This window comes from Lingula anatina, chromosome 3 (genome assembly GCF_051362555.1).
Source record: "Lingula anatina isolate TDL-2025a chromosome 3, LinAna3.0, whole genome shotgun sequence".
Lineage (NCBI taxonomy): Eukaryota > Metazoa > Brachiopoda > Lingulata > Lingulida > Lingulidae > Lingula > Lingula anatina.
This window is the reverse complement of record NC_141769.1, coordinates 15,579,756-15,604,993: the sequence shown is the minus strand read 5'-3', so window position 1 is coordinate 15,604,993 and position 25,238 is coordinate 15,579,756. Positions and strand designations below refer to the sequence as shown.

At 39.1% G+C, this 25,238-nt stretch overlaps 4 protein-coding genes across 10 annotated transcripts; 2 read left to right on the top strand and 2 right to left on the bottom strand.

Moving 5' to 3' along the window:
• Nucleotides 1-663: 663 nt before the first annotated feature.
• Nucleotides 664-10,764, top strand: LOC106155915 (uncharacterized). Of its 4 annotated transcripts, none has more exons than XM_087008687.1 (4): nt 664-1,514; nt 7,918-8,231; nt 8,908-9,073; nt 9,330-10,764. In XM_087008687.1, the coding sequence occupies exons 1-4, from the start codon at nt 1,415-1,417 to the stop codon at nt 10,253-10,255; spliced, it is 1,506 nt and encodes a 501-aa protein (XP_086864813.1). In that variant the 5' UTR covers nt 664-1,414; the 3' UTR covers nt 10,256-10,764. The 4 variants fall into 4 exon arrangements, with proteins under 4 accessions (XP_086864813.1, XP_086864812.1, XP_086864814.1 ...); XM_087008686.1 differs by lacking the exon at nt 664-1,514 and adding an exon at nt 3,387-3,672; XM_087008688.1 differs by lacking the exon at nt 664-1,514 and adding an exon at nt 5,200-5,581.
• Nucleotides 10,765-10,881: 117 nt separating this feature from the next.
• LOC106155927 (uncharacterized) lies at nt 10,882-16,444 on the bottom strand. The gene is made up of 2 exons (XM_013530969.3): nt 15,849-16,444; nt 10,882-14,636 (listed from the first exon to the last, which is right to left on the bottom strand). The coding sequence occupies exons 1-2, from the start codon at nt 16,201-16,203 to the stop codon at nt 11,293-11,295; spliced, it is 3,699 nt and encodes a 1,232-aa protein (XP_013386423.2). The 5' UTR covers nt 16,204-16,444; the 3' UTR covers nt 10,882-11,292.
• A 141-nt stretch (nt 16,445-16,585) lies between these two features.
• LOC106155925 (uncharacterized) lies at nt 16,586-19,881 on the top strand. Of its 4 annotated transcripts, XM_087008691.1 has the most exons (3): nt 16,586-16,835; nt 18,663-18,884; nt 19,184-19,881. In XM_087008691.1, the coding sequence occupies exons 1-3, from the start codon at nt 16,823-16,825 to the stop codon at nt 19,342-19,344; spliced, it is 396 nt and encodes a 131-aa protein (XP_086864817.1). In that variant the 5' UTR covers nt 16,586-16,822; the 3' UTR covers nt 19,345-19,881. The 4 variants fall into 4 exon arrangements, with proteins under 4 accessions (XP_086864817.1, XP_013386421.2, XP_013386422.2 ...); XM_013530967.3 differs by having other exon boundaries at nt 16,591-16,835; nt 18,663-19,881; XM_013530968.3 differs by having other exon boundaries at nt 16,591-16,839; nt 18,663-19,881.
• Nucleotides 19,735-25,072, bottom strand: LOC106155926 (uncharacterized). Its single transcript, XM_087008689.1, has 7 exons — nt 24,920-25,072; nt 23,951-24,418; nt 23,344-23,558; nt 22,850-22,941; nt 22,375-22,492; nt 21,998-22,123; nt 19,735-21,385 (listed from the first exon to the last, which is right to left on the bottom strand). The coding sequence occupies exons 2-7, from the start codon at nt 24,400-24,402 to the stop codon at nt 21,240-21,242; spliced, it is 1,149 nt and encodes a 382-aa protein (XP_086864815.1). The 5' UTR covers nt 24,403-24,418; nt 24,920-25,072; the 3' UTR covers nt 19,735-21,239.
• Nucleotides 25,073-25,238: the final 166 nt, after the last annotated feature.

Genomic DNA, 25,238 nt, shown 5'->3' with positions numbered 1-25,238 from the left:
TTTAGTATGTCAAAAGGTACTCACATGCAAAATTTGGTGCTTTTATCCGCCGTGTCACGATTTGGCTATTTTTTTGCCCTAAGCAACCGGACTATGGTATCGTAATAACGCTGTATAAAAAGTGAAAAACGCCCCCAACAATCGTAGGAGAAAAAACAGGAAAAATTCAGAGTGCAGTAAACGTCTTCGCGAGACGTGCAGGCAAATCGTGATGTCTTAATGGTGCTGTATAAAAAGTGAAAAACGCCCCCTAAAATCACGGAAGAAAAACGGGTAACATTCATAGTGACTCGCGCAAATTGTGTTAGCGGAGAAATTCACTCATTATGATTCCTTTATACGAAAGCTCATTATACAAAAATAGCTAATGAAATAAAACAAAATTGCAGATACCTTTTACAATTTCATTCTTTTGAAAATCGAATCATAAAAATCTAATTGTATTTTTGTCAAACATTTACCTTTATTATAAGAATATTTCTAGAAAAAGATTTAAGCTAAAACCCTGTCCTAATAAGTTTTCCGTAAGCCAAGCCCGCTAGGCTTGTTGCTTTTAGTAACGGCATGTTGATTGTATCCATCACTTCGATTCTACTGACCCTCTTTGTTTACATTCAACGCGTGCTTCACATGCTTATATTCTACTTACCGATACTGAAAAAAGAACATAATTGTCACTTAAAATATACAAAATAGACTAGGTAAAAGACTCATGGGTGCGGAAAAATATATTATGGGTGGATTATGATAATGCGCCTATCAAAATATGATGGTTTTTACATTTGTATTGAGGGTAACGAGTGGGAACAGTTGATTCTAAGCAAACAGAAAAGACGGGATTTGTAGATTGAGTTGAATAAACAGAAGGCTGAATAAGCAATGGTCGCAGAAAAAGGCCACTGAAAGATGAAATCGCTGTGTTTCGTGGATATATGACTGGTGTACGTAATATCAAAGTCGTCTGTGTTGATGTAACTGGAGATGAAACTTATGATAATATTTCACTAGTTTATTGGATATTGAACTCATTTGCTACGGCCCTATTTTGACCCGTTTGGTGGCTTCTATAGGAACTCGTGGAGTTACTTGTATGCGGACGGGCCACATTAAGAAGACTTGGGGGAAATTGTGACATTAAGGCACAGTCTGACTGTCATCTTGCTCAACAGGAGTAATTTCCCCCAGGATCATTATCCTGACTGTAGACCATCTGAGGTGAGCGCACAAGGTTCATCGAAGTTTTGAGAAAAAAACCTTCCTACCGACTGTGATCTATCAGCAGTGTTGCTACGTGAAACTTAAAACCGCTCACCGCCGTTAACGCTCTCGTGTCAGCAAACTTGGGCTGTTTAGGCCTGTCCCTCCAGGCTATCATCTCGATACTTAGACTACCTGTTCAATACCCGCTAGAGACATGCAGCAAGAAAGCAAGGCGGGGACGTTGTGGGATATGGTGGCCAGGCCGTGGATAGACGGCAGAGAGTTACAGGTGGTGCCCCCCTCTGAAAATGGAGGTAAGGCCAATGATCTGAGAAATTTAAAAGTATTGGACTTAAAGATGTCAAGCTATAGCAAATAACGGGCAATTGTGAAAAATTAGTAATTGGAAGTCTGAGCATACCCCTACTTCTACCCCCTTACCCTCAATAGACCAAAATGAACAATGAAAACAAATGTTTTAGCCAATGGGTATTTATATTCTTATTAAAGATAAATTTCCTAAATTGATGGGTTGTAAAATCATAATGTCATGAATCTTAACAAGCTTTAAACGATGTAAATGCTAGGTCTCATAATTCAGGCAACTTTTAGAAATATGATTATCTATAGACATATTTTAATGTCAAGTTTTTAATGTAAATCTATTTGGTTTTGATTTGACATGGCCCAACTACAGTGACATAACATTTGCAATTGGTTGGCATAAAACTGTGTAGGATTTTTTTCTTTTGCGTTGTAAATGGACAGTTTTAACTTATGACCAAGAAATATCCTGAATTATGTTAATTTTCCATAACGCAAGTAAGATTCATTTTCAATCAGTCATTCACCAGACAAGAAAAAGTATTTTATCATAATTATCGATATCATTGTTGTTGTTGTTGTCACAGTGCCCATTGCCACAGAGAAGCAACTGTAAGGCAACTACCAGCATTCTGAGCTGGTATGTGCTGGTAATTGCATGGCAGACATTTGTTGAACAGTAGCCGCGTTAGGATTTTTTTAATCCATGTATTAGATTCCCCCTTTCCCCCTGTTTTGTCTGAAATATATATATAATGATATATAAAATATTTTGTATATTATGGAAATAAATATGTCTAAATATATCTCGCTACGTTCTCAAGCGTAATGTGTGGAGGTCTTACAGAAGAAAAAAATAACATAAATCATGATTTTTGATCTTTTTAATTTAAAAAAAAAACTTCAGAATGATGTATAAAAGTTCAAAACAATATGTATAAAGGATGTTGCATAACTTTGATTTTATCCAATATACTATAGACCTCGTCTTTGTATTTCATTCTATAGTATACGCCTTAATCTGGATTTAATCTGCTTACTGTCGCTATGCAGGTTCTTATGTTCAAGAGGTCGTGTTTTATCTACAGCACCTTTTCCACACTCATTTGTGAACGCGGTGAGCTTTTTATTCTTTGCTTTCTGTGTTGCTGCGCATTCTCTTTCACAGTTGACTTCTTTGTTTATTTATTTTTGCGTCATTACTTTCTATCAAATTTCCAATGAAAAAAGACTCAAGACTGTATCGTAGGCCTATATGAACCATGAAAATGTACACAGCGACGTGCACATGACTGTTATAAAGCAAACATGCTTCAACAATATTTTCATTACATATCATTGTTTCGTTTTACCGACAGAGCATAATACCGACTGACCATACAATTGAAAATTTTACGCTACAAACATGGGATTTTGCTCTCTTAACCATAGTTTGTCGTGCTTTATTTTGTGCTTTGTGAATAGTTGATGTAACTTGAACTATATACGATACAAACAATCGTAGTCCGTCTTTTGGCCGTACACCTGTGGCCGGCGAGGTGGTTTGCTTGGAGCACACGTTATTTAGACGTTATCCAAAACATATTGGGAGGATTAAAAGACGCTTCTATAATTTGTTGTAGATTAAATTGCTTGTGTGAATTCATTTACGAAATTGGAAGTTGCTTCTAAATAAGTAAAGTCGATGCGGCTCTGATTTGAGCAGAAGGCAGAGAGCTACAGACTCGCGGTTATAAAGAGGAACAAGAGAGCAGCTATGAAACCATGAAATATTTCAGTTATTTTTACAAACGCTATGTACACTGCAATTTGAATGCTGATGTGCGAGTGAAACACCAAGAAGTTGACTGGCTAACTCACTGGACTGACCAGACCGGAAAAAACGGTACTGCGTTGGAGATATAACCAGTAAATAACTGTGAAAATCTAACTTGAACATCACATTAATAATGTCCCAACGTGCTGTCAGCGCCCCTGCTTACGGCAGCAGGAAACGCAGCAGTGTGAGTGCACGCGCTATCAGACAAGCCAGAAGTGCCGCCGGATCCCCTTCCCCTTGGTGGAGGAAGAAATCGGCCGAGGAGGAGGCTCAAGAAGCAGAGAAAAGACGCGATGGGCATTGGAAAGGTCTTATTCGTGGTTTACTTGGTACGTATTTTGTCGCACCCCACTGTCGGACAGGAGTTTTATTCTAAAAATCGAACGCTGTAGATCTTTTTTTTGTCATGCTCGAGGATTCTTTTTGAAAAATTAGTTTTGCCAAGGTATTTGCTGATATTTTGGTGGATATAAATCTATCCTTAATGCCCCTCTGTGAAGGAAGTAGTTTTTTTTTCAATTGAAATAAAGGGAATCGATAAAAAAAATTCCATTAAAATGAAAAATGATTCAAGAAATGTAAAACGAACAATGGCACGTATATCGTTTGGTAGTTAACCAATTTGATTGATCGTTGGGTTTTGGGATAGAGTAACACCTATTCTGTTGAAATTGTCTACCTTGCTTTTTCGGTGGAGGATTTAGGGGGTGTCAGGGGAGTCCTGACCCCCCCCCCCCCCCTTCGATTTCTGAAAAATAAAAACACACCAATGGTCTCCTCTTGAAATTAGGATTATGACTAGCTGAAGTTCTAAATTCTAAAATGCACACATGCACCAAATGGCAGCGTTTGCCCTCTAAAATACCAAAATTTTTTGGGGCCCGCGGTACAAGGGGGGTTGGCTTCGCATCTGCAGACCCCCCCCCCCCCCCTTCAAATAATCATGGATCCGCACCTTCTTTATAGTGCACTAATAGGCAAATCTAAATGAAAGATGTTGATTTTTATTTTGAGCATTTATTTTTTTAATGTAATCCTTAAAAGAAATATATTGCATTTCCCATAGATGACAATGTGTCATACAGGTGCCCTATAATGGCAAATAACGGCATTCGGGACAACTCGGCTGGTAAATGATGAAATACGGAATCACCCGAAGTGTAGGTCGTATCGAGGGATACTTGCTCAACTACCGCAATGGTCCTTTATTTTAATGTAATCGATAGACCTTCACGTAGTTGAACCTAAAACAAAATTAAATATTAAAAAAAAAAACATGAACAGTCTTATGAAAAAAAGTGTTTAAGGAAAACGCTTTTCTTTTATAGTTGCACTACAGCATATAAGACCTGAACAAAGTGAAAAAAATGTCCATAAACCAAAATGAATTTTTGCAGCCTGCCGCATGTCGAATTCGAAATTTGTTAACCAACTGGCTTTGATTGTAAAAATACGAGTGCGACAGGAATTGTAGTCCGCTAAGAACCGTAGTCTGTTCTCCATTACTTTGTACAAGTGACATTTGTCCGATATGCTGTAAAAACTTCTATCACAATCCTTTTTCTATTTTCTGTTTCTAAGAGCAAGTTTATTTGCAACAAATACAAGTACAAAAAGTGAAGTCGATACATAGATATTGGGATCCGGAGTATTGTGGGCTCTCTTATTCGTCGTATAGCTTGAAGTAAGAAAACAAACAATATTTGAACTCTGTATTATTTAGTAATGATCCCGTTAAGATGGTAATTTCCCATCGCGTTACAAAAAATGTTGACAGTAGAGACTCAATACTAAGGCTGGTGAAATCAAGAGCGATTGAAGTGTTTTCTTCCCAAATAACTTCGCATTGAAGTGCTCGTTTCACACGATGTCGGGTGACGAAATCGAAATGCCTGCCCTTTCAAAATCTTTGTAAGCAATTACTACCCTTCTGTTTTCATTTGCATTGTATTGATTGGCCGAACGTGAAAAAGTTGAATAGGCTAATCGGGAGCTTACGGGAGAATTCGATAAGATAAGAAAACTTTCGGTTGACTACGCTTAAACTACAACCTTAATGTTCACACCGGTAACCCGGCATCTGGCTTGCAACCCAAACACGGGACACAAGTCATCGCAGATAGCCAGGAATTAGTTGCTGAAGCCAAAAAGGAACAGCGGTCACTTTTCACGCCATGTCGCGACCACCTACCCGTAACTCTGACCGGCCTAGTTCGAGATTTAGCTTCTGCGACCAAAGTAAGTAGGGCTTTTAAACGTTGGTGAAAATGTAAAATTCAGCCTATGCCAATGTATTGTGTATAGCGATCTAATTTTCCCCCAGTGTTTCCGTAAGGTTTTGTGGTTTTCTCAGTATTCATTCATAGATGTTTGTTATTTTAAAAAAATAAGTAAAGATGGATAATGTTGTAAGGCGTGGATTTAAGGTTCTAGAAAACATAACATTTGTAATCGTATGTAAGATTGCAGTTTTTTAAAGAAAAGAAAGTGCAGCATGGTGTCCTATGCTAATGGAATTAGCTCATGACGCGTAAGACCTTGGTGATTTAACATTAATTGGTCGAATTCGATCCGCCACTTACTTTGGTGATAACTGATGGTATGAGATTGGGTTGTTTTGATATGTGTGTCATTCATGTTCCGGAAGAAATGAGACTAAATTACAATGCATGTACCTTGAAATATTCACTTAGCGTCAGTAACATGTAATGTCTTTTTTTTCAAGATTCATTTGCATAATCTTAATATACGGCCACTTGCAAATGAGATCGTACATGGATCTCTCATTTCAATCGAAAAACATACTTAGTGGAAAGTCGGGTCTTAACCAAGTTCTAATTATTTCGTTTAATTGTAAATACAATGGAAAAGTTATTTTCAAAACAATACAAAGAGTCCATTCAAGGTGATATTTACGGTATAAAATAATGGGTATTCGTCCGGTTTCAACAGTAAGTCGCTAATGTGTACTCAGGGTACTAATGTGATGTATTTGCAATAATTGCATTACCTTACCCGTAGTTCTTCATCTTATGTATGATATAGGCCTATCAAAACCCTCAAGATTTATTTTGCTGAAACATAATAAATGTCTTCAAATATTCTCAGTTTCATTTAAAATGATAGAAGCCTGTCGCATTTACATAAAATGCATGTTAGAGTTAGGTACGGCTATTGGAAAGGTCCCTAGCACGTAAAAACTGAACGCTTTGTGGAACATACAACTATGCCTATTAGTCGTTTTTTATGCAATCGATTACCGCTTGCTTTAAAAATGTCCTAAATGCTATATTCATGAACTAAATGTTAATCAAATATTAGCAGTTCATCGGTTATAACACTCTGTCACCAGTCACCGCAATTGGTAATCGATTCCGTTTTAAATGAATGAGCTGCAATGACGTCGGTCTTCAGCGCTGCAGACTTGCCCCCTAGCAACTACCCAACAGTCGAGCAGCACTTCGCATGCGCACGCTTCCTGCTTTGGTCTGCTCGCGATGTTTATAAAATGGGTGAAAATAATGTGCCTTGTTGTTTTTTACCTCTGACAAATACCCCTCTTTCTTTATGCTCGTTTTTTTAAGCACATGTGTTAAATATTGTAGGCAGTCTAAAAAGCAATATGTGAATAGGCCTTACGTCGTATTGCTTGTACAAGTTTAATCAAAAGTCTGCAAAAAACAAGCATTTCTGTAACCTGTGCTTTTACATGGTAAGTCCCTATGATAAATGCATAGATTTTACCTGACGAAGGGACACAATATTTTTTTCGGGTTATAGAAACGAGTAGAGGCCAATAACTCACATAAATGGAATTATAAATAACTTATTAGTAATCAATGAAGAAAACGATTTAAAGATCATCAGTCAAAGGCCACGTCCACGTAACATGGTAAGGCTGGTTGGAGTAAGACAGAAGATTAGTCAATAAAGTAATGATTATGTGCATATTTATATGAGGTAAAGAAATCACCGTGGCCATATCAGCATAAACACTTGTAACCACTATGCGAAGAAAGGTGTAAATACAGTAGGATTCTTTGAACTAAGATATCCCATGATATTTATATAACAGCTTTATAATGATTGCGTCTCGGAGGGCATCTGACTCGCCTAGTTCGCGGAAATCGAGCGGGCGTGGTGGAAGTTTCATATTCAGATCAGCTGCGATATCTCAGGTGCGGCACCAGGAGCGTCTCCATGGTTACTGGACGCAGTTAATGCAGAGTCTTCTTGGTACGGTTAGGAAGATAAATAGTTGATTTGTGAATTGGTGAATTTTTTTTTGTTTTGTTTTGTTTGGTTAAACTTATATCGTTTTATTCGCCCGTGATTTAAGTTAGCTAATTTAAGCTATGTGGAACTTTGCACCCTCTCCCATAGCATAACATTTCTGTTATTTATGCATACGATAATTTTTCCTTTATGTCACAGCACAGTCACCCAGACATCTCCAAATGTTCGAGCAGAAAAGCGGCAGATTGAGCTCAACCACTACATGTACAATGCCTACATGTACCTGGACACTCTAGAATATTTGTGTTATTTATTCATTTGATAATTTTTCTTTTCAGGCAACACTACTGTCACCCAGACTACGCCAAAAGTTCGAGCAGAAAAGCGGCAGATTGAGCTCAACGTCTACTTGGACCAGATTGTCAGTGAAAAAGTCCCAGAACTAGAACGCCAGGAACGTCGCAACTTCGAGAAGGTACAGGCCATAACCAACCGACTACTGACCGTTGCATGGCGTGGAAACAGGAGATGTAACGCCTATTTTGAAGACCCGGGACTGGCAACCCAGGTCGAAACTTACCAAGCACTGGACGTGGATACGTTCGATTGTCGCATGTTTGTTAAAGGATTTGAAATCCCAGGAAGTTTTCAGGTGAGCGTTTGATGGGATATAATACAGATCTAACCATTGTTAGCAAACGTTTTCTTGACTTTCCTTTTCTCCGAGTCATAGAATTAATGTTGTTGCCACTTGCTCTAAAATTCGTGCTGGTTTTCATGTTCATGCAGTCTTCAAATTCTTTTAATTGACCTGAACATAATAGATAAAAAGTATTAGTTTGGACCCATATTTTATGCCTACGTTTCGTGAAATTGTTAAAACAGCTAAATATGAAAATAGATTGTTGAGCAGAAAATTGATGGATACAAAAGCTAAAGTATTTCTACTCAAAGTTCATCAATGGCCTCATGGATTTTTTAACAACTACCGTCTATAACGTGTCGGAAACTGTATCCAATCTTATCACAATAAACAGAGCTGAAATGGTGTCGATAAAAATTGATCCAAAATAGTGTAAAAAGGTTTTTGAAGGTCGCCCCTTTTTATTACACATTACTGAGGGTTTTGCCTGTTTTTTTTTTTTTTTTTTTTAGTACATGCCGTTTAATTGATTTTGAGACCAAGGTTGTCATTTTTCATAGTAAGTTGAGTAATTTTTAAGTTTGGCCTCTCACCCTACGCCTGATTTTAATTGATTTTTATTGAGGACATGTATGTGAAAATCTTCTCAAATCAATAAAGCAGCAACTGTGGTTTTTCTTTCCAGCCAATCTCCGGCCTAAATCATGACGTACCGCCTGGCTATGCGTTCTTCTGTGTGAATGAACGCTTTACGAGGGGAGAGAAGATCTCGGTGAGGACTGCGTGGCAGGACTGCATTGATGGAGACGGGTTCCTCATGCCCGGAGCCATTTATCCCTTCTTTGCGAAAGGTATATTCAGTCTTAAACTTTACCTTTTTTTTCTGTATTTTTTCATACATTAGTCTGATTCGACATTAATATTGGTGACTGGTAGAGAGTCTTGAATTTACATTATATGAAACTTAAAAATCACTATTTTTGAACGGCATTCGAAAGACATACATTCATAGTGACAGTGCAGTAAAGGTATTAGATTATTATATTGAAATGGATAGACGTAGATTAAAGATTATTATTTTTCCAATTCAAATCGTTTTTTTTTCAGCCATTAAGGATGCCCTTCAATATCTCCAAGACAAGGGCGACAAGGACATGAAAAAGGTTCTTATGATAGAAACCAAGCCGAGCCTTGTGCTTAAGATTCTCACAGACGAGAAAGAAGAGAAAGAGGGGGAAGATAAAAACAACACCACATCGAAGTCCAAAGAGAGCGACAGCGATGAAGAAGAAGAAAAAGAAGAGAAGAAAGAACTGACTGTGAATATCGTAATAGCCTGTAAAGGGTATAACTGGCCGCAAGGCGCCACAATACAGCAACCCCTTCCAAAACAAAAACCCTACTGTGAACTAGGCAGACAATGTTTAGCTGACATAGACGATGCAATGTCAGATGGCGCAAGTATGTGGTATCTGGAAGCAAGACCAGTCTCTTTAAGCAAAACGCTTCAGAATTCAAGATGCCATGCTAACGTCTCGCGAAATCCCGTGAAATGTTCGAGACTGTGGAAATTCTGCTTTGCCCCGGTAGAGGATCATTTCTTCAAGACAATTTGTTCATTTCGCGGCGGGGTAGGTGCTCCTGCCACCGTGATACGTGTTTTACAGCTCATGATAGCAAATGGCGAGGTCCAAAACAGCTGGAAACCGTTAAATCAGCACGTTCTGAGAACATTAATGTTTTGGCAGTTTAAGAAACACGCTGCCAAAATTAAAACATTCCCTGAATGTTTCTTCATGTTTCTCGGACTGTTACAGCAATGTCTGCAAGGGATGTCATGTCCTCATTTTCTCCTTCCAAATTTAAATATTATGGAGAGCATAGACAGTTCTTGTGCCAACGTAATGAAACAAGAGATTGCCAAAATACTTGAGAGCTTAGAGCAGGATACGACAAACCTTCTCATCTACACAGGAATAAAGCAACGTGACGAGGAGCCAGACCAGGAACAGGGAGAGACTGTAAATCAATAACGCCCCTCATTTTTGAAGAAGTTTGACTTAAAATAACTTTATCACTACAAAAGCGCAATAATCTGCCTAAACAAACCTTGTCCTTCTCAGCAGAGTACCTATACAATAGGCATCCAAACACATTGTATTTGGCAACGGTAACAGATCATTAAGCCTTGCCATGAGATAGTCATCTTACAAAACCTTCCAAGTAGAGTTTCTGTCTTTTTACAACGGAGAAGTGCCGTTTAATTTTTTTCCAATACGGACCTCATTTTGTTCTGTATCAGTTTTTTTTTAATAATGTCTTTTCACATCAGAGTAAACACGTTTTCGATATCCACCTTACTTAAATCAAATACGTAGATGACTTTATCATAGCATAAATTCAGGTCAATTTAAACGCATGATGCAAAGCAGGCAGGTTGAAAAATAGATTACGCTACGGCTGTTTGACAAATTTGCCCTGTACATTATATTTGCTGTGATGTCATAACTGTAAGAGAATAAAAGTATGATAAAGCGCCAAATGACAATTAAATTAAACTTTGTTTTTTGGTTTGTTTCTTACGTGACTCCTACCAAAAGATGTATTCGTCAATTCATAACGACAAAACACCCAGTTGCAGATAATCTAAAACGTTAAAGGCTTTTAAATGAGATTTATTGTCTATATATTTAATTCAAAAAAAGAAAAGAAAGCTATTAATCAAAAGTAATGCAAAGATGCTCAAATGAAACTACAGAGAATATGAAATCAAATTCCGTATACAATGTTCTCGGCCCATATCTTACGTACATTCAACATGCAACCTAATAGATCAAAAAGGAATTAATCAAATAATCTACCATGTGGAGAACCCTTTGTATGTACAGGCCCGTAGACAGGGATTTGGGGGGAGGGGTCGAAAGAATTGCCCTTTCGACTGGCAAAGGTCTACTCTGAATCAAACCATGACCCTTTGCCATTTCGCAATTTGAGTCAGCATATGGGATAAAAAGGTCCACTTTATAAAGAAAAAGAACTATGTTCGTTGATTTACACGGTCAAATTGCTCTCAAACACAGGCTCCAAGACTGACGGTCACATCATCCAGTCCGATCTCGTGCAGTCGCGGGTTCCAATCAAACAAAACTCCAGAAAAAACTAACTGGAAGGCCTGGCCGGGTGATCGTATAGTCACCTCTGCCTCCCGCCAGGGGGTGACACTGTTCGGTCCCAACTGCCAATTCATGGTGAGTATACAGTCCGACCATACGTAAAAGGACCAATATGAGTTAGGCCCCTTTCGCATACGGACCAAAAGTGTAAGGCGTGAAAACGAGTGAACGATGTATTTAAACCGTATACACATGAAATCAGAGTTGCCAGTGATATTTTCTGACACCAGATTAGATGCCACAAAAGTTGAACGGGTTTCTTGATTGGTTAGGGCTGCATAGATTTTCCTCTGGGGGCTGTGTGGATCGGAACTCACTATTTTCCAATATTGTGAGTCTTTCCAAGAGCAGAACGACCAATCAAAGTTACAGCTACTGATGACGTCACCAGATCGTCCACTCACAGCTCCAGAAGTGTCATCATCTTGAGTACAGGCTCGAACGATGACGTCATCTACTGCTAAAAACATTTGTGGGTCATTTGAAAGTGACCCCTCAATTTGGACTTGGTAGGCTTCAAACGACTGGGGTAGGGGAATGACCATCGTCCTCCAGGATATAAATGTGCTAGCTTTGTATTTCCAAAGTTCAGTTTGGTTTTTGGACACCCAGTCTTGTACTTTGATGGACAAAGAAGGGGGAGCTTTTTGCTTTTTAGCACAGTGTGTCTTTACCCCAGCACTGAAATGGAATTCCAAGCACTGAGAACTGCTCCTTTCTACGATAGGGGATCTAGCTCTCGCTGAGAGTGTATCAGAACTGTCCTCTCCAGAATAGTTTAAATAAAGAAAATATTTGCCTCTGGGTGTTGGTGCAGGGTCATTGACCAAGGGGATGCCATCACCCTCTCTTGGAAAGTCCAAGTTCGATGTTCTCGTCCAGTCTGCATTTCCCCGAATCTGTTCCGTTCTAAAACCGCACAAATCATCTTCTTCAAAACCGCAAGACAGCGCAACACCTCTGGCACATCTAGGAGTACTTCCACTCCAATCTCCACTGTCCTTGCATTTTAAAGATGGTTTACCCACCATTCTGAAGCCATCGTCACATTTGAAGTACACGGTTCTACCTGGGTTGAACTCATCCCCATATCTCTCCCCGTGTTGAGGAACACCGGGATCCACACAAGCCTTTATTGGTAGGCATTCAGAGATGCTAGAGGCACCTCGAGTCTTAGTTGAAGTATCACTGGGGCACTGAATGCAATCCAACTGCCCTTGATTCGGTTGATAGAATCCAATGTCACAAAGAAAGCATTGTTTTGGATCCATGTAAAAAGTGCCTGGCTGACACTCAACACACGCTGAAAAGTCGGAGGTGAAAATGGACCCCAATGGACAACCGCGCCCCCCTGTGGCCTGTGTTGACGAGATATCAGGCGGAATGAATTGGCCGTCAATAATGATACCGATCTCCCCATTTTCAACCTTTGATTTGAAATCTTGACCAAGTTTGACCATTTCGTCGTACACTTGCTTTGCCTCGCGTGACTTCACGTCAGTTCCGAGGTATTTTCCGTGAGATCCCACCGTCAACTTTGAAGTTGCATTATCAGGAGCTACTATACATTCAATGATTTTCGGGGGCTGGAAACTACACAATTGAGCCTGGTGGCAAATTGATGACCCTACGAATGTATCAAAATGGGTCTTTATTTGTTCAGCTGCGTCGGAATATTCTGGAGAATCGCAACTTATTGGCCTTGGCAATGGAAACTCTGTTTGTAGATAAAATTGCAAGTCATTTTCCTTTAGCTCAGCACAGTTGGGCAGGGTGCCATTAGGGTTATCTGTGGTTTGATGTGGCCACAGGAACGCTGTGAGAGGACCACACGTGTACTTCTCCAAAACTGGACTGCTGAAGGCATAACCATCAGCGCACGTCAGACTGCATGTGGTGGCGTCATTTTCCTTCTGGCACTGCAGGGCGGAGTTATTTGGGGCGACTAAAGGGACACAAGAGCGACATAACTCTGTATTACATGGTTTCTTCTCGACCTGACCGGGTGTCGGACAGAATTCCGCATCTGCCACGCAACTTCTGGTCCTCATTTTATGCCCACCACCGCACGTGACACTGCACTCGCCCCACGCTGTCCAAGCCCCCCAAATGCGACGTGTAATACAATCATCATATTGTTTGGACCCTGTCAAGAGCGTTGTCTCTCCGTTCGGGCAAGTTTTACATGACGTCTGCCCGCTTTCATTTTGATACGAGCCAAGGGGGCAGAGCGTGCACACTTTCGAAGTCGAGTTGTAATAAGTTCCTTGTGGACACGCGATGCATGCGAGATTAATGTCACTTTTCACAGTGCCTTCTTTGCATTGAATATCAATACCATACTTGGATCTAGATATCTTAGAAATACCGACATTGCTCGACGCTGTTTCTGTGGCTCTGTTAAGGGCGGAAAATATCCCGTAAAGAGTTTGGCGGCGTTCAAAACCAGACGCAGTAGGAATTCTTTTCACCAAGACCTCAATGGTAACCTGGGCAGTGCCCTCTCCGGTACCTCCAAGGACGCTGTCATTAATGCGCTGGTGTTCAACAAGTTCTTGAAGACTTCTCTTTTTCCTTTCATTTTTGGAACAATTGATGCGCACAGTAAAATTTTCTATGACGTCTTGGTATTCATCCTTCAGGAAAGTCGGTAGTTCAGCAATCATACTCTCTTTTAGTTTTGCAAGGGAGCTATTATCATTACAACTCACGTTAAATGTGCTTGTATGGAAAAGTCCAAGAAAATCGTCCGGCATTTTGGAACACGGCGGTATGGTAAGGGATGGTTTCCAAACCCCGTCGTCAGTGCTGCACCAGTAGAACCCCCGGTCCGTTTGATAAAACATGGCGTTGTCGTAACCAGGATTACAGTACGCTCTACATATGATCTTATTGTTCCCTGTGCATGACACATACCCGTTGCCCGGCGGCGGGATATCTGGACAACGATGGACACACACTGGAGATATGTTCTCAGACCAAGTCCCATTTGCAGTACACTCTGTTCTGGCTGTTGATATATCTCGGGTTTCACCGGGTATCACCAGGGCATAGCCTTGTTTTGAGCACCGGAAGTTACACTGTGTTCCATAGATGTTTCCAGGCGGATCGCATTCCATTTCCCCGTGTTCAGGGGCTGTCATGTTGCTTGGACACCTTGTCACACTGACGGTGACGGTAAAGCTGCAGTCGTGAGGTTTGCCCTGGGCATCGTTTCCGCGGTAAACAATTTTGTAGACCCCTGAAATAATGAGAAATACGGTCACTCCAAACTGATCATTAAGGGGAAACGGGCAATACTTTTGTATTAATCTTAATTTAAAGCTCGCAATTTTAATTACAGAATTACTCACAAAATTATTGCAAAAAAGATCACATTGAGGTACAATTTTTTCAGTCTGCATTTTAGAACGATCTTGAATATAAGATGCTTTGTCAGGGTAGCAAATTATGTGAGTAGAGGTATTAAAGGACTGGTGTTGAAATTACCTGGAACATTGATTCAAAAGAGGTAGGCCATTTTCCCCGCAATTTACCCATGCTATATTGTGTTTAGGTATGTTCTGTCTGATATTCACCCTGCTACATTGCTGCATAATAGCATTTCTACTCTGTATGTAACGTAATTTTGATTTGACTGTCTATGTCTAGTTATCAACCAAACATACATGTAAAAATAATTGTAATATTTCTTACAGAAACAATTTATCAGTCTGTTATGAATTTTACATTTCAGTCATACATATTTATAGGTGCGTTTTTAATTTCATGAGGCTTGCGTGGGATTGCTATGTTTTTCTTGAAATGCTTTTGTGTTTTCTATTTTAAAGTAAAAATTTCCTGACTCGACAATGGTCTGAGAATGCGGATACATGTGTATTGTTCAGTCGCTATGTGTAGAATATTGCAAAGTTTTTTTTGTAAATAAATAGCTAAAAAGTACATTATCTTAAGACTGGTTGTTCGAGATATGGTCCATTTTAGAATTGTCTTTAATTATTTTCGGTTGATGTACATTGTAACATAGCGATCAGGTTGTACAGTAGTTTTTTTAGCTTTATGTGTTTGCTAAACATAAGTTCCGGTTTGATGTTTTTAACCCTACAGCTCTTCTAGATTATTTGATAAGTGATAGATATAATTCAAAATTCACTATAAAAATACTGCAACGATGATACTTGATACGATGTTCATTTCTTTCGTTAAGAGCTAGCTAGCTTTCGTACTATGCCATTATCAGTTTCAAATGTTTTTGATTATTGTGGTAATGTGATACATGTAAAATACCAAACTTGGAAAATGACAACTATTTTTAATTACGTACTATGCGTCATTGGATCCATTGACATATCCAAAATTAAATTGTGGAAATAAATAATTACTATTACAATCCGTTCTTGCTGGATTTTACATTATGAATTCGATTTTTAAGGACAAATAAACGTTTGCATACCCTCTGCTAGCGCTCCGCCAAGCTCTGGCCCTTGGACGCGTTCCGGCGGACTCCCATACGTTGCCCTTACAAACTCAGCAGACGTGTAAGCGGTGGTTCGCCCTCGTGATGCCGTGTAGAACCTATCAGGGGGGCATGTCAGTACGTAGGGGGGGTGGTCAGGAGTACCAGGGGGTGGCCGCCCTCCTCCCTTTTTCCAATTCTGATTCGCTGCTGCCGCGATGGAGACCACGGCGATCGTTGTTATCGCGGTCATCACGGGGATAATGACCGCTGCCGGGTGGCACACTTCCGAATTTCGTATGAGAAACGCTATAATAACAATAGCTATGGTCAGTAGCAGTGCCTTCTTCATTATGTTTTTGCTTTACAACAACAACTTTCAGTGTTTTGCCCTTGTGTATACTTCAGTTGACGTTAGAGCTTTGGTTTTACAGGAACCTGACCTCAGTTCACAGCGAAGTCGGGAACTCCGTGACAACTGAAACACGAAGTAGTTCTTACATCTACGCTCTGTCACTGCATCTTATTTATATCTCACCCGGTGACTGGGCTGCTGAAGTCAGAATGTTAATGCGTCCTTGTTCAGTAATTAAGACAAGTATGTCAAGGATTTGCCCGCGAGGATTTCAGTTTTATTTCCAAGCAAAAAACACACATGCAATGTCACCTTGGCTGATATTGCCCCAGCGGATGTTTTTCTTCCCTTTCCTTGTTTCTATCTAAATTACAAGATCTTCGAAGAATTAGAACGGAGCACCATGCGCAAATTCATGTGTTTATTAAACATCTATGCCGGTTAAGAACAAGCAAAGTCACCTTGCATCCTATTTACAGGAACTTGATTATTTGTAAAGGAAATTAGTTACAGACAATTTCACGTTAAAAACGTGAATCAGATCAGATGACCTGGCGGTATACATTGAGCTACTGACACTGGTTGGAAACTGACCTAACCGACAGTACTGTTATTGATGGCCTTTTATTGTACGTAAGTACACGTTATTTATGTATTCTGTCCTATTTCTTTGATAATTTTTTAGGGGGAGGGGGGGGGGCTTTAGTAAGGAAAGCATCAAAATTATATTGTCGACTTGTACTTGTCAACGATCTGTTTGATTTTTTAACAGCGGGCATCTTACTTTTCTTATTATTTATACGGTAACTGCTTAATGCATTGGTTGAAGGAGAGAAGGAGTGATTTTTCGTATCTCTTCTCCTCTCCTTCTCTATTTCTAATATTCTGTATTCACCTGCAGTATTGTAAAATAGCTGCAGTACAGAAAGAAACGTAGAAAAATAATGCTTTGGGCTAAATAAAGATATCAAAAACTGTGCTATCGCGATCTTTCTGACTGCCAAAAAAGCTCAGTAAAGTCGTTGGTTTAGGACATGGTTTTGTTCATAAAATATTCCCCTTGGATATGTGGCATCCTTTGATGTCTCGATGGGCACATAAAAATGCCACGCTGCTAACATTAATCGCGAGTCCTTTTCGTTTATAAATTTCTGAATGTCATTTGAGTCAATGCAGTGCTTGATGATGATAAACATTCTAGGCGGGAAACCATAAAGGCACCGCTCCTCCACCGTTTAAGTGATAACTTTTCATGTGAGATCCAAAATTCCACAATAAATACATTGTAAACTACACATAGAAATATCCAAAAAAAATTCCATTTTACATTTACCACCAAAATGGCTGCTATAAGAATTATACTGAAATCGGAACTTGTTGTTGGACCGCCTGGACCTTCATAGATGGCTATGTTCCGTAATAATCTTATTATTAAAAAAGGGCATATTTTCATATGTTGGTTTACTGGTATATATTTTGTATATTATATTGCTGGAAAAACAACTGGAATATTTGTTTCAGGCACAAGTGTACTTGTGCACAAGTGTACGTATATTAAATTGGTCACAGCCAAAAATTACCAGTAGTTTAAAAAACAGCATTGTAGGTGAACTGGTCAAGAAAGTTATTCCACTTAGCCCTTTTCTCCAGTTAAATGCACTGTCCTTTGATTATTGCTTTTCGTGAACTTTAAGAACCAAAGAAACCAAAACATGGGCTGGCAGGGCATGTTCTGGGTCTGTTAACAAGTACACGTTTGAAAATATCATGTAATGAATTATACAGAACTTAGACATTAAACTGCGTTATACCCCACATTAATGTTAAAAATCAAGTTAGAAAGCACGTACGCCTAAATTTATGATTAATGTGACGCGGTTCACGCCCTGTGATAAGCTCCCTTAAAGGCATAAGGGTCGATTTTTCGGAATGGAAGTAAAATGTATGATTGATAAGCATCTAACAGCTTATTTACGTTTAACAATCTAATTCACTCATGTTGTTAGTATATGAAAATGCACAAAGCTGCATAATGTCCATAAAACGAATTAGGTTTAAATGTTTTGAAAGCGAGGTTGATACGGAAATTCATGACAATCCGTTTTGTCAATTATTTCGCGCCAAACATTCACCCCTTTGCTTTATAGGAGCACTTTTGAGGTTGTATGCATATTTTTTTCTCTAAATTACAACGCAGTGGAATATTTCCCGACAGCAATGGGACAGAAAAAGTGAGTATAATACTCGTAAATCAAGTTAACGCATTGGCGAAATCCAGCAAAAAAAAGGGGGGGGGCTATAAGGAATGTTAAAATTAGATTTATTTGTCATCTTTTCTCGCAAAAATTAAGTCTTTGGAATGGGGTTAGACTAAGGATGGTGGCCTCTGCCCTCAGTATCCACCTGTGTGACGATTTAGGCAATCTTGACTAATTTCTTCGATTGTTTATTTTCAGCTAATTTAGATTTTGTTTCCAATCGTAAAATGAAGTATTCGGCGGGCAACGTGGTAGCAGTTGTCTTACTCTCTGGCACCATATCACTGATTTCGTGTTGTCAGAGAGGGCGAGTAACCAGGGTGTATGCACCCCCTAAGCCCCGACCACCACCACCACCGGCACCCCCTCCACTAACGATCAAAAACTGTCCGCCTTCGAGGACCGTCTTCACGAGTCTGGGTAAGCTATCAGCGAGGGTGCCCCCAAACCCACCTGTCTATGACTCTTTTAATCAACTGGCAGTTCAGACATCAGGTCCCAACTTGAACGACTTACTTCCACCTGGAAAGCACCAGATAACTTACAGGGCTACTGACAAATACGGCCGTGAGGCTATATGCAGACAAACCATCACTGTAGAAATTGCGCGTTGTTCTGGGCTCCCAGGCGTCCCTGCAAATGGCAGTATCAGTTGTGATCCTAAGCTCCAAACCCTGGCTGGAACGCAGTGTTTCTACAGCTGTGACAACTATTTTCAGATGGCTGGGGACGCCCAGACAAGGTGCCTCTCCGACGGAACTTGGTCCAGTTTGATGCCAAAATGCAAAAAGAAATGCGAAGATCCCATAATGCAAGGTCAAAATGGAACGATCGTCTGCTCCGGTTTTCCCATAAGAATTTGCCTCGTCGTTTGTCATAAAGGGTATGAACTGTCAGAGAATCTCTCAAGAGGGGGTGGTTACATCTATTGTTCTGCAGACGTGGGGGAGTGGAGCCATGATGCGGAAGGTGGCTGTGTGAAATCCAGTTTTTTGCTCGAAAGTATCACCAGTCCAATGGAAGACCCCCAACATCACATAGAGCAAACGATTAAAATTCTGAAACTTGGCACTTGATATATAAAAGCGCGTGTTTTCAAAAAGCGCTTTTTTGCTGAGATCACATGTATTGATTAACAAGGCGTTTTTTATCGTTTATATAAACTGTCTGTGGAAGTTAAATTGTGCATGTAGTTCCTACAATAAAGATAGTGTCTAGCATCGATGCACTTTGAAAGTGGTTTTAAAATAAAAAAGTTCAAACGAAAACAAAATTTACGTGAATTTTTATTTTCAACTTTTACACAATATCGTACAGTGGTAATTTATATGTGAATGATATATGTGTTTGAATTTTATTGAGCAATTGTAGAAATGCTATTTGACACAATTGTTTTAGATAAGAAACCAAACTAGGCTGATCACATTTTTTCATTAATCAAACCTTATTTGTCTACCTAACATGGCATTTAGAGTTACATTCAATTGGTAAGTACATAAATAAAACTTTTCTGACATAATAAGTGGCATACCCGTTATACAATACTGATCAAACTGTTAAGTGGTCTTCCTTCACATGTCCAGAATATTAAAAACAATAAATTTTAATGTGAATGTTCTTATACAAAATGGGACTGGGTCCCATAAAAATCGAATTTAAGCATTTCGGTGTAAAGTTTCGCCTCGCAAGCTAGGCTATCAAGAGGACAACAAAGTGAAATCTTCTAAACTTATGTTGATAGAAAAAAACCTAAATAACTTCACTTCACTTACTGCTATATAATAGCAATATCTCAAATTCAAATGTTATAACACACGGTTTTGTGAACAGAAATGAGCATACGGTCTTTTGTTTGACAATTTTATACTTGTTAAATAGTTTTTTTAAGATTCCAGATTAAAATCAATTAATTGCTAAATTTAGACTGTTGAAACATGATATCCTATCATGGGTACCCTAATCATAACCCAAATGATTTTTGGTTATCTTTGGTGGCAAGAAATATCGCACGTGTTTAAACAAATGATGCATTTACCCTACTGTTATGTTTTCAACATCAAAACAGCAAAGGTCAAAACAGGAGTGCAAATACGTGCCTTTGTGAGAGTGCAACGCGCTCTTAAAACTCATCAAAAATCACTTTCAGTATTTGAAGAATATATAATCTTTTTAAACGCTAGTTACCCCTCACGAATGTTACATTAATTTAGCTTGTAATCTGTACTGAAATCATTAAGACTTCGCCGCAAACATTAGACAAATTTCCCCGGTGCATCCCCTTACATACTAAGACATAAGGAAAGACCTGTTCGAATTTGCCCCAACGCATTTTAGTTGATTCTGTAATCTTTTCTTCCCTCATAGCTACAAAAATATCAAGTTGTTGTCTATCCCTGTACATGAGGATGATTATAGTAAATTCACAATCTGTATTTATACTTTTACATGATCCTCTGAGAAAAGAAACGCCTTTTTCGAGTATTTTGGGGAAAAATCAGTAAAATGTTTATGTTTTTTAGTTACTGTCACTAAACATTCACTGTATACTGATCCATCATCACCAATGCCTGTTAGCCCAATCCCTCCATATAAACAATAAATAAATAAACTGATTAATTAAATTAATAAACAAATATATTAATTAATTAATCAATTAATTAAGGGAAAAGTGATCTGTGCTACACATCTATTCCAATGGTACATGTATGTGAAGGAGGACTTAAGATCTGATTGTCAAAAACAAACCTGATATATAACTGATAGGTCTTAATTGAACTAAAACGCAGAAAAAGGTCCAAATTCGTCAATGTAAGGTTTGTCTTCCCGGTCACCCAGCCCTCGGAAACTGAATGAGGGGTTGCTACGCTGTGTCAGTGAGTATTTAGGACTGTAGGCGCCTGGTCCCGGGTTTTTGACTGCGTCTGAAGTTAAAAAAAGAGATCATTTTTGCAGTAAATTGTTATGAGGTTGCATCAATACCTATTATGCTAAGCCGGGGGAGCAGTCCGATGACTGTTTTTGGAAGTGCTTGGGATTATGTAAAATTTATATTTTTTATGATGAATCTATAGGTGTAATGAAGAAAGGTTAAAAATGCACAATCAAGTAATCCACTCTAATGCTATGTTGACAAGTTCCTCCTTGCTGTAAATAGATAATCTGTTTCGTGCTGTAAACAGGTTGGCTCGTGTAATAATATGGTCAGATTTTTACCAGGGGCGAGGAGAACACAAAAAAAAAAAAAAAAAAAAAAAAAAAGAAAAAAAAAAAAGAAAAAGAAAAAACACGGCTTCGAGCGGTATACATTATTAATAGCGTGGCCCCCGTACAGGAACTGTAGTGTTCGCTGCATTTGCTAGTAAAATAGTTCAATGGGTACTAGTTTAAGTAAACAGTATAAGAAGAATAAAAGGAAAGCCCAATGATAACCTTTTTTCAAGGTCAACAATCACATCATTGACAAATTGTTTAAAAGACTTTTAAAGGAAAGTTGAGTGATTGTTCCTTTAAATAAGTAAACATGAGGAAATTACCTTTAGACTTCCACAGTACGGTTCCATCGTGACGGAAACTGTGGATGATCGTGGGGGCTCTGGTATAGAGCTGTCTGTCCGCCTGGCCGGGGTTGTAAGCGCTGGGGGACGGCTCGAATTCCGCGCCTGAATTTTGTGTTCATAATGAAAAAGGTTTCACATTAAAGGGTGGAAATACGAATTAAGTTATGCAGATATACGCAGTACAACGGTTCGTTTTGATTCACCTTGATCATCATCCACTGTCATTAGTTTGGAATTTGTCCTGTACTAGATCTTAAAGTGGGAAGGCAATTATGAATCATGAAAAACATTCATAATCTAGGCATAATTTTAATGATACAGTGTACGTTTAATGATTATTTATACCGACGCACCGTGTTTCCCTATGGCAAAGTCCTGTTTTGCACCAAAGGTATAAGATGGCGCCTCTGTCCTCGTGCTTTGGCGGGGTCCCAGTGTAGGACGAAGTGGGTAGCTTGCAGGAGAAGGCCACTGAAAATACAGCAATGAATCATATTACATGTACCCCCAAGTGCTGAATTTGTATTTATTTTTGGCGCTGTCTCATCTTCGGATTTTGTCGTATCATGATTCCGTTCGATTTTTATCCCACGTTCAGCGTGCAAATATTCTGGCATGCCTACATCTCTCTCTCTCTCTCTCTCTCTCTCTCAAACACTCACACACGCGCACACACACACAATCACTCACGCACATACACGCACGCACAATCACTCACGCACACAGACACGTGCGAGCGTGACTCAGAAAACTTAAAATCTGAATTTGACAAAGTTGCCCAAGCAAGTTAATTACAATAATATAAATTTGTTATGCCACGTAACCTACCCTTCTGTCAGAGTGGTAATCAGTCTTGACTATCCACACGTGTCTAGGTGATTGAAACCATGTTTTCTGCCAGGCTGTACGTGATCCACCCTCTGAAATCACAGACAACAGATTTGAATGATATTTATCAATATATGTACACAGATTAAAAAATTGCAAACGGGGTCTAAATATTCGCCCAATATTAAAATATCCACTCAATTAGTGAATATTCCAGTTGGATTTGTAAAACAAGAATACAAAAATGCACCGCACTAATTGTGAAAATGAAAGGCCAAGGGAAAAATATCCTATTATCACGAAACTGCGATGAAAACATCGTAAAAACTTTGCCGACAATGCGTTTTATATGTCATGCAAGACTGCTACATCTTTCTTTTTACGAGAAAAAAGTTTTTAAAAAACAAACAATCTATTAATTTCTAAATTGGTAAAAATCACAAAACTCTGTACAGACACAGTGCGTGGAGTGTTTATGATGCTCTTTATCTCACCTTTTTCTGGGTAACATTTTCGTCCGAAACTGAAGGACGGTGAATTCGTCTCGTTTAAGGGTTTATTTCTTGGTGAGTAAGTCCACGGTGTGGGACCTTCCATATCAATCCGCAGAGGGGGCCTGGCGTTGTTCGCTTCATCCCATGAAATAACCTTCCTCTTTCTCTGAGGCTCTTCATAATACATACTGGGGTTTTTCGTCAAGGCCTTTGAGCTGAAAGTATTAAATGATTAAACTATGGTTTCATATGTTCGTAGAAAAGATGTCTACAGCATGAACATTTAAATGTAAATGAAATAATTAAAATCTGTTTTTAATTTATTAAATGAAACTAACACTGCCACTTCATTTTAGCCCTCGTTGCTGAAGACAACTATCCAGAGAGCAAGCACCCAGAAAGCTGCATCGTACGCCGTCTTGATACTAAAAGCATTTGATTAAAATAGCGCAAAATGAAAGAAAAAATATTTAGACATAAAGAAAATTTGCGCCGAATTTCTTTTAAGCTATCAACTCCGTAGATATACTGAAATGTAACATATTAAAAATCTCATGTACTAGTGTATATACAGATATATAAATAAATATTTTTTCTAATAAATTACCGAGCTGACATGGAAACTGTCGCCAGACGGACTTTTGGTGGGAACTTTCCCTTAGCCGAGCGTCTTGTCATCAGAGTAAGTTCTCGCTCCCGCTTCCACTCCGGTGGTGGGGAAGGAATACGAGCAATTTGAGCAGTACCGGGGGTAAGGTGGGGAAGAGAAATCTTCGTCCCCCCTGGAGTTTTAGGTGTTGGAGGTAGCTCGTCCTCGTTTGGCACATTTTTTCCTCTGCTGGGGACCTCATCCAGGTCTGAAGTATTCAGCTTTTGAGTCCAGTCCAATACATCGTCCACGTGTTGGTCATCTGGCTGATTGTCAGTTAGTTTTAAGGAGACATCTCCGTTTGAGCTTTGAGTGGTGCGTGATCCGGGCCGTGATCTTCGGACAGTTGCGCTGGTCACTGGCGCGGGCGAGGCTACTGCCCCCTCGGGCTTAGGAGGTTGGTCCTCCATGGGTATTGATATAGATCTATAATTAGATAGTCGTGTTTAATATTCAGGACGCTGTTCAATAATAGAACAATAAGCCAATAAGTACCAAGAGGATCATATATATATATATATATATATATATATATATATATATATATATATATATATATATATAGGCCTATATATGATCCCAGCTGGATTAACTACTCCGTGCAGATTTATTAGTTTTTCTTAATGCGAATAGCATATATTACCCTATTTAACTACAATTCGATGCAAAGTAATGACGTTTGACTTTCAGACACGCAACGTAGGACTTATTAAGTGTAGGAACAATCTAAAATCTTTAGCATGACAGCACATTGCGCTCAATACAATTACTAAGTGTCAATATATCGACTAAATGGGGACACGGAATTAACGCCAAGTGCTACTCCAGTATAGCGCAATTGGGGACTACGTGAGCTAATTAATTCATCTTAGTAAAACCTCTACACACGTCATGGAATAACAATGATTTTTGAAGATGATCACCTACCTTTAAAGCCTATGTGATTGTCATCGCTGGGACAAAAAATAATGCCGAATGATGACTTCAAGACCGTATGGGTTGTTGTTGTTGTGCCCTTCAGTACTACCCTGTGTCGGCCATCTTGTATCCAAGCAAGCCGTTGCTAAGTCTGAGTTTAAGTCAACAAAACGGATTTGGTTTCAGGTGATCGCATTGGAAAACACTCAATGCGCCTAAGAAAGGTATTAACAGCTTATAATAGAGCAATATCAAATAATCAACAAAGTGTGACCGATTACTGACGCGCTTACACTTAGATTACACTTCAACACAATTGATTTATATA

What these genes read in the sequence shown, in the direction of transcription:
- LOC106155926 (XM_087008689.1), bottom strand. Translation starts at nt 24,402, where the DNA reads ATGGAGGACCAACCTCCTAAGCCCGAGGGGGCAGTAGCCTCGCCCGCG. An exon ending in ATTACCACTCTGACAGAAGG is followed by an intron (nt 22,493 to 22,849) that starts GTAGGTTACGTG and finishes CTGTATTTTCAG; the next exon opens with TGGCCTTCTCCTGCAAGCTA. An exon ending in CTTTGCCATAGGGAAACACG is followed by an intron (nt 22,124 to 22,374) that starts GTGCGTCGGTAT and finishes CACAAAATTCAG; the next exon opens with GCGCGGAATTCGAGCCGTCC.
- LOC106155915 (XM_087008686.1), top strand. Translation starts at nt 3,474, where the DNA reads ATGTCCCAACGTGCTGTCAGCGCCCCTGCTTACGGCAGCAGGAAACGC. An exon ending in TCTTATTCGTGGTTTACTTG is followed by an intron (nt 3,673 to 7,917) that starts GTACGTATTTTG and finishes TTTTCTTTTCAG; the next exon opens with GCAACACTACTGTCACCCAG. An exon ending in TTATCCCTTCTTTGCGAAAG is followed by an intron (nt 9,074 to 9,329) that starts GTATATTCAGTC and finishes TTTTTTTTTCAG; the next exon opens with CCATTAAGGATGCCCTTCAA.
- LOC106155927 (XM_013530969.3), bottom strand. Translation starts at nt 16,203, where the DNA reads ATGAAGAAGGCACTGCTACTGACCATAGCTATTGTTATTATAGCGTTT. An exon ending in TGGCGGAGCGCTAGCAGAGG is followed by an intron (nt 14,637 to 15,848) that starts GTATGCAAACGT and finishes TCATTATTTCAG; the next exon opens with GGGTCTACAAAATTGTTTAC.